The following is an 8,030-nucleotide window of genomic DNA, read 5'->3' as shown; positions in this document are numbered from 1 at the left end:
CGGGGGGGGCAACGGGGCCGCCCCCCCCCCCAAAAAAAACCACTACCGGGACCCCCCAGGGCAGGGCCAGCCCCCCCGAGCCCCCCGGTGGGGTTTCCCCTCTCCATGGTTCTGATGGGGCGGGCATCGGGAAAAACGGGGCGGGGGTCCCGGTCACCCCGGGGGGTCCCCACGGTGATCTCGGGGCCGGGGTCGCCCCGTTATTCCCCTGGCTCCTCCTGGGAGCGCTGCCCGATGCCGGTGCGGGTGGGCAGGCTCCCCCTGTGCCCCCCCCCCGAGCATCCCCGTGTTGGGGCCGGGACCCCCGCGACCCCCGGGGGTCCCCGTGCCCCCCAGGCCGCGCTGGGATGTCCTTGTCCCTCCGGGAGCGCTGCTCCTGCAGCACTTCCCGGTGTCGGGACGCTCCAGACCGGGCAGCTTCGCCCCCTCCCCGAATTTCAGCGCCCCCCGGGGGTCCCCAAGCCCCCAACTCCCGGCGGGCACCCCCGGGCCGGGCTCCGCCGGTGCCGCTCCCTGCTGGGACCTCCCGGTGCTCCTGCAGCACTTCCCGGTTCCGGGACGCTCCAGACCGGGCAGATTCACCCCCTCCCCGAATTTCAGCGCCCCCCGGGGGTCCCCAAGCCCCCAACTCCCGGCGGGCACCCCCGGGCCGGGCTCCGCCGCTCCGCTCGCTGTTGCAGCTGCGGCTGCACCGAGCTGCGCCCGGTTCCACCGGGGCCGGCACCGAGCGGGGCCGGGGGGGCTCCGGGGCCGCCGGGGGGTCGGGGGCAGCCCGGGGGGCGGGCGCACTTGCCGGGACGCGCATCCATCCCGCCGCACTTGCCGGGAGCCCCCCCCGCCCTCCTCGCTCTCCCGATGTATTTTTTGCTGTCCCCCCCCGGCATGGCCCCGCTGTGGTGGCTGCTGGGCTCGCTGGTGGCCGCGGTGGCGGGGGGGGGGTCGGTGGAGCAGCCCCCCGCCTCCGAGCCCGCCTGCCCCGTGTGCCTGTGGCGGCGGCAGAGCAAAGAGCTGCGGCTGGAGAGCATCAAGTCGCAGATCCTGAGCAAGCTGCGGCTGAAGGAAGCGCCCAACATCACCCGGGAGGTGGTGAAGCAGCTGCTGCCCAAGGCCCCCCCGCTCCAGCAGCTCCTGGACCTCCACGACTTCCAGGGGGACTCGCTGCAGCACGACGAGTACCTGGAGGAGGACGAGTACCACGCCACCACCGAGACCGTCATCAGCATGGCCCAGGAAAGTCAGTGCCGCCCTTTGTTCCGCTGCNNNTCCCGCTGCCCCGCCGCCCTCCCCGCTCGGCACCGATGGCCCTGCGGGGCGCCCCGGCCTCCCCGAGCCCCCCCCGGGGGTCCCCGAGTCACCCGCGGGGGTCCTCGAGCCCCCCCCGCGCCCTTCTGGTCCCCCCCGGTTCGTGCGGGTCCCGCGGGGACGCTTCGTGTGCGCGGGGATGGGGACAAGGGGACAACGGGGGACAACATGGGGACAACGAGGGGACAGGGGGACAGCGGACAGGGGGACTGGGAGAGGGGACTGGGAGAGGGAACTGGGACTGGGAGAGGGAACTGGGACTGGGAGAGGGGCCCCGTGCTGGGGAGCAGGAGCTGGCACGGGGGACTGGGGCTGGGGACAGGGTGCTGACACTGGGACTGGGAGGTGACACTGGGGACTGGAGACTGGCACTGGGGACTGGGACTGGGACCTCAGGTCTGGGAGCGGGGACAAGGGGACAACGGGGGACAACATGGGGACAACGAGGGGACAGGCTGACAGCGGACAGGGGGACTGGGAGAGGGGACTGGGAGAGGGAACTGGGACTGGGAGAGGGGCCCCGTGCTGGGGAGCAGGAGCTGGCACGGGGGACTGGGGCTGGGGACAGGGTGCTGACACTGGGACTGGGAGGTGACACTGGGGACTGGAGACTGGCACTGGGGACTGGGACTGGGACCTCAGGTCTGGGAGCTGGTCCTGAGTGCTGGGAGCTGGGACTGGGGACCTGCAGCTGGCACTGAGTGCTGGGGTTGGGGACAGGGTGCTGACACTGGACTGGAACTGGGAGCTGGGGACACAGGACTGGGACTGGGATTGGGGACTGGAAGCTGGAGCTGAGTGTTGGGAACTGGGACAGGGGACTGGGGACACAGGACTGGGAGCTGGGACTGGCACTGGGAGCTGGAGCTGAGTGCTGGGAGCTGGTACTGGATGCTAGGACAGGGGACTGGCACTGGGACTGGCACTGGGACTGGGACTGGCAGCAGCACCCGGCCCAGCACCAGCACTGGGACCTGGCCCTGGGTACTGGGACCAGAAACTGGGGACTGAGACTGGGAACTGGGATTGGGACTGGGACTGGGAACTGAGACTGGGAACTGGGACTGGGACTGAGACTGGGGACTGGGACTGGGGACTGGGATTGGGACTGGGACTGGGAACTGAGACTGGGGACTGGGATTGGGGACTGGGACTGGGAGCTGGAACTGAGACTGGGAGGACACCAGGGAGTGGGAACTGGGGACTGCAGGCTGAGATTGGGGCAGGGACTGGGAGCTGGGACTGGGGACTGGGAGCCAGGACTGGAACTGGGGACAGGAACTGGGGGATTGAGACTGGGGACTGAAACTGGGGGACTGGGACTGGGGACTGGGACTGGAACTGGGAGTTGGGACTGGGAACTGGGACTGGAACTGGGACTGGAACTGGGACTGGGAACTGGAACTGGGAGTTGGGACTGGGACTGGGAACTGGGACTGGAACTGGGACTGGGAACTGGGACTGGAACTGGGACTGGAACTGGGAGTTGGGACTGGGACTGGGAGCTGGCAGTGGGGACCGTGACCCGTCACTGCGTGCTGGGACCTGGCCCTGGTGCCTGGGGACCTGGGGACTGTCACCACGCTGGCACCGCTCAGCGGTGGCACTGGGACCTGGCACTGGGGGCACGGGGCAGGTGACACGGTGACCCCGCGGTCCCCAGGGCACGTGGCGGGGTGACAGCAGGGTGACAGCAGAGTGACAACAGGGTGACAAACAGGGTGACAGACAGGCTGGCAGCAGGGTGACGGTAAGGTGACATCAGGGTGACGGCAAGGCCACAGCAGGGTGACAGCAGGGCCGTGCTGGGGACAGGCCAGCGCAGCCAGGGGTCCCCGCTGGGACAGCGGGAGGGGACACGGGGACTTGGCCGCGCCTGGCTCGGCTCCGCCCCCTCCCTGCCTCAGTTTCCCCCGGGATTTCTCCACCTGCTCCCGGCGCGGGACCCCCGGGGCGACCCCCGGGGGGGCGAGGGGCCGGGGGCGAAGGGCGAGCGGAAGGGAGGGAGGTGTGAGGCGCTGCCGCCCCCTCCCCGAATTTCCTTCCCAGGCATTAAATGCGCTCGGGCGGCTTTGAAATTTTATTACCCATAAAATTGACGACACGCTGGGGTTTTCCTCCCCGGGCCTCGGGCCCCCCCTCCCCGCCCCTTTGGCAGCTCGGGGGCCCCCCAAAATAAAGGGCAGAGCCCCTCCTCCCCCCGGGGGTCCCGCGGGCCCGGACCCCCGGCCGGATGCGCCCCAGGGAGGGGAGTGGGGGGCTCCTCTCCGTTATTATTTTGATTTTTTTTCCCCCTCCCCGCTCGCCCCCCCCGGGCAATTGCGGGGTTTTTATGGCTCCTGAACAGAAGGAGGGGAAGGCGCTTTATGGGCGCAGCAGAGCCATAAAGATCTCGGGTTCCCCCCGGCCGCCCCCCCGGGACGAGCCGCGAGGGTTAATTGGCTCCTAAACCCCCCGAGGGGCTACCCGTGACCCCCGCGACCCGCGGGGGGTGGGGGAGCTTAATGAGGCCCTGGGGGGGGGTCCGCCCGACCCCCCCCCCACCGCGCCCGGTGTCCCCCGGCACGGGCAGCGCGGGGACAGCGACAGCGGGGTCCCCAAGGAGGGGCTTTGGGGGCTCTGCAGGAGCGGCCCCGGCGGCACCTGGAGCCCCAAAACCCCACCTGGAGCCCGAAATCTCCACCTGAACCCACACATCCCCACCTGGAGCCCCCAAATCTCCATCTGGAATCCCAAATTCCCACCTGGACACCCCATCCCCGCCCGGGTGACAAAGCCCCCCCGAGCTGCTGGGGGGTGTGAGGGGGGGTCCCCGCGGCCCCCAGCCCCATTTGCGAGCTGGCCCGGGGAGGGGAGGCGACATTCCCGGTGTCGTGACCCCCGCGGGGCCGGCGCAGCAAATGGCCCCGCGCTGCAGCTGGGCGCTATTAAACCTGACCGGTGCGGGCAGGGGGCGGGGGCTGCGCCGGGGGGGGGCAAATTCCCAGCTCAATTCGACACAGATGTGGGGCCGGGCCGGGGGGACCCCCGGAATGCTCGGGGGTGTCACCGCCCCCGCGCTGGTGGCGCTGCGTTTTGTCACCTGCCGGGTTTGGGGGGGCTGCGGGAGCCTCCCCCCCACCTCGAGGTGTGGGGTGCGGGGTTCGGGGGGTGGGAGGTGCTGGGACCCCCACCCCGCGGATCCCTGGGGAGGAAGGGCGGCCCCGAGCAGGTGCTGCGGGCCCGGAGCCCCCCGCCCCACACAGGCCGGGACCCCCCCGCGGGGGGCTCGCTCCGGGCCCCTCCCGAGCCCCCCGGGGCCGCGGGTCAGGGGGCAGGGGGGGACCTCCTCGCGGGCGACCCCCGGGGCGGCCTCTGACCCGACCTTCACCTCCGCAGGGCCGGGGAGGGGCTGCCCCGACCCCGAGAGCTCGGGGGTCCCGCAGCGGGGCCGGGGGGGTCCGGAGTGCGGCTCGGGGGTCCCGGTGTGGGGCTGGGGATTCCAGAGAGCGGCTTGGCTGGGCCGGGGGCTTCCCGGAGAGGGTCTCTGGCCCCGGAGTGGTGCTGAGGGGTCCCAGAGAGGGTCTCTGGTCCCGGTGTGGGGCTGGGGGTCCCGGAGTGGTGCTCAGGGGTCCCAGAGAGGCTCTCGGGGGTCCCGGAGTGCTGCTGAGGGGTCCCAGAGAGGGTTTCTGGTCCCGGTGTGGGGCTGGGGGTCCCAGAGAGGCTCTCGGGGGTCCCGGAGAGCTGCTCAGGGGTCCCAGAGGGTCTCCGCTCACGGTGCAGGGCCGGGGGTCCCGCAGCCAGTCCCGGCTGTCCCGCAGCGCGCTGCGGGGGTCCCACCGGGGGTCCCGAGCCCAAACCTGACCCCTCCTCTCCCCGCTCCCCCCGCAGCGGACCCGGCGGTGCAGATCGAGGGCAACCCGCACTGCTGCTTCTTCAACTTCAGCCCCAAGATCATGTTCACCAAGGTGGTGAAGGCGCAGCTCTGGGTGTACCTGCGGCCGGTGCAGCACACCTCCACCGTGTACCTGCAGATCCTGCGCCTCAAGCCCGTCACGGACGAGGGCAGCCGCCACATCCGCATCCGCTCGCTCAAGATCGAGCTCAACTCGCGCTCCGGCCACTGGCAGAGCATCGACTTCAAGCACGTCCTGCAGAACTGGTTCAAGCAGCCCCACAACAATTGGGGCATCGAGATCAACGCCTTCGACCCCAACGGCAACGACCTGGCTGTCACCTCGCTGGGGCCCGGCGCTGAGGGGCTGGTGGGTGGCACTGCCCGCGGGGTGGGGCTCAGGGGGTCCCCAGAGCGGGGACAGGGGCTTTGGGGTGTCCCCAGAGGGGGGACAGGGGGTTTGGGGTGTCCCCAGAGGGACGCCAAGGGGCTGGTGGGTGGCAGTGCCCACCCGGGGGGACACGGGGGGTTTGGGGTGTCCCCAGAGAGGGGACAGGGGGTTTGGGGTGTCCCCAGAGGGACGCCAAGGGGCTGGTGGGTGGCAGTGCCCACCCGGGGGGACACGGGGGGTTTGGGGTGTCCCCAGAGAGGGGACAGGGGGTTTGGGGTGTCCCCAGGGGTCACTGGGTGGGTGGTGGGATGGGACTGGGGGATGGTGACAGCTCCGAGGGGTGGTGGCAGTTTAGGAAGGGGGGTCACAGGTGAGGACAGTGACAGCTCTGGGACAGTGACAGCTCCGTGGGGCTGGTCACAGCTTTGTGGGGACAGCAACAGCTCCATGGGGACAGTGACACTCTCGTGGGGTGGGTGGCAGCTCTCTGGGGCTGGGGACTGCCTGGAGTCACAGGAGTGGGGACAGTGACAGCTCCGTGCGGACAGTGACAGCTCCGTGGGGACAGTGACAGCTCCGTGGGGCTGGGGACGCCTCCAGGGCATGCCACCACCCCCTGGCACAGCGCAGCCGGGCTGGGTGGAGCAGTGTGCAGTGGGGCAGTGTGTCACCATTGTCCCCACCATTGTCCCCTGTGTCCCCTCACCACTGTCCCCTCACCACTGTCCCCTCACCACTGTCCCTTCACCACTGTCCCTTCACCACTGTCCCTGTCCCCTCTCGCCTGTCCCCTCACCTCTGTCCCCTTTGTCCCCTCCCTGCTGTCTCCGTCCCCTCACCCCTGTCCCCCATGTCCCCTCTCCACTGTCCCTGTCCCCTCCTGGCTGTGCCCCGTGTCCCCTCACATCTATCCCTTGTCTCCTCACCCCTGTCTCCCGTGTCCCCTCCTGGCTATCCCCCCGTGTCCCTCCCCGCTGTCCCTGTCCCCTCCTGGCTGTCCCCCCTGTCCCCTCCTGGCTGTCCCTTGTGTCCTCTCACCCCTGTCCCCTATGTCCCTCCTCGCTGTCCCCGTCCCCTCGCTGTCCCCAGCACCCCTTCATGGAGCTGCGCGTCCTGGAGAACAACAAGCGCTCCCGGCGGAACCTGGGGCTGGACTGCGACGAGCACTCCACGGAGTCGCGCTGCTGCCGCTACCCGCTCACCGTGGACTTCGAGGCGTTCGGCTGGGACTGGATCATCGCCCCCAAGCGCTACAAGGCCAACTACTGCTCGGGCCAGTGCGAGTACATGTTCATGCAGAAGTACCCGCACACGCACCTGGTGCAGCAGGCCAACCCGCGCGGCTCGGCCGGGCCCTGCTGCACGCCCACCAAGATGTCCCCCATCAACATGCTCTACTTCAACGACAAGCAGCAGATCATCTACGGCAAGATCCCCGGCATGGTGGTGGATCGCTGCGGCTGCTCCTAGAGCCGCGCTGCCTCCCCGCTGCCCCTCCGAGCGAGCCCCCGCTGCCCCCCGCGGGCTCCTCAGCATTTTTTCCGCTCTTTTTTTTTTTTTTTTTTTTTCCTTTTTTTTTTTTTCCTTGTATTTTTTTGTTGTTGGTTCGGGGCGGGGCGGGAAGCGCCAAGTGACAAAGGCCAAGCGTTGAAATCGGTTTGGATGGTGGAGGAGAGAGGAGGAGAATGGCACGGAGCAGCGAGCCCGCGATCCCACGCGCATTGTGCAATAAAGCGACCGGACGGAGAAGGGAAGGGGGGGCCGGGACCCCCACGCCGCGGTGGCGACACGGGGACACCGCGGGGACACGGCCCCGGGTGGCGGCTCCCCCGGGCCAGCCCAGCAGGACGAGGACGAGGAGGAGGAGGAGGAGGAGGAGGAGGAAGAGCGAGCGCGCCCCGCGTCTCCCCGAGCTCCTGGAGCAGCGCTGGGGACAGCGCTGGTGACACCGGGGGGGGTGACCCCGTCCCCGCGGCCGCAGCGAGGTCCGGCCGCGGGACCCCCGGCACCGGGAGGAAACCGCCTCCCTTCTTTAATTTATTTATTTATTAATCGCCCTCCCGGCCGGCGCTCGCCCCGCTCCCTCCCCTCTCAGCCGGGGCCGGCTCCGGAGGGGCCGCTCCAGCCCCGAGACCCCCGGGGACCCCCGGGCAAGGGCGGCTGCAGCGCCCGGAGCCTCCGCCCGGGCTTTGGCTCCAGCCCTGGCACCGGCCCCGGGCTCCGCCGGGGGTGAGGGCGGCCCGGGGGTCACCCGGAGGCGACACCAGAATTGTTGGGAGGCTCCGGCTGGGGCTGAAATTCCGCTTACGCCGCACATTCGCCTCTCGCTGCCCTCGGCCCTTTTTGGTTGGGTTTGTTTTTTTTGTTTTTTTTTTTTGGTTTGTTTTATTTTTTTTTTTATTTTTTTTTTCTGTTGTTGGTGTTTGTTTCACGTGAGAACGAACCCCCCGCGTGTCCCGAGGC

At 69.5% G+C, this 8,030-nt stretch overlaps 1 protein-coding gene across 1 annotated transcript; it reads left to right on the top strand.

Moving 5' to 3' along the window:
- The first annotated feature begins 857 nt into the window (after positions 1 to 857).
- GDF11 (growth differentiation factor 11) lies at positions 858 to 7,144 on the top strand. The gene is made up of 3 exons (XM_041478370.1): positions 858 to 1,234; positions 5,173 to 5,546; positions 6,657 to 7,144. Exons 1-3 carry the CDS (start codon positions 883 to 885, stop codon positions 7,035 to 7,037), a joined length of 1,107 nt encoding a protein of 368 aa, XP_041334304.1. The 5' UTR covers positions 858 to 882; the 3' UTR covers positions 7,038 to 7,144.
- The last annotated feature ends 886 nt before the right edge of the window (positions 7,145 to 8,030 follow it).

This window comes from Pyrgilauda ruficollis, unplaced genomic scaffold, assembly GCF_017590135.1.
Source record: "Pyrgilauda ruficollis isolate IOZ18807 unplaced genomic scaffold, ASM1759013v1 scaffold448, whole genome shotgun sequence".
NCBI lineage: Eukaryota > Metazoa > Chordata > Aves > Passeriformes > Passeridae > Pyrgilauda > Pyrgilauda ruficollis.
The sequence above is the reverse complement of the archived record's forward strand: the minus strand, read 5'-3'. Positions and strand labels throughout refer to the sequence as shown.

Bases quoted from the DNA above. Each gene is read 5' to 3' on its own strand.
- GDF11 (XM_041478370.1), top strand. From the start codon at position 883: ATGGCCCCGCTGTGGTGGCTGCTGGGCTCGCTGGTGGCCGCGGTGGCG. The intron at 1,235-5,172 runs GTCAGTGCCGCC...CTCCCCCCGCAG, and splicing joins CATCAGCATGGCCCAGGAAA to CGGACCCGGCGGTGCAGATC. The intron at 5,547-6,656 runs GTGGGTGGCACT...CGCTGTCCCCAG, and splicing joins GGCCCGGCGCTGAGGGGCTG to CACCCCTTCATGGAGCTGCG.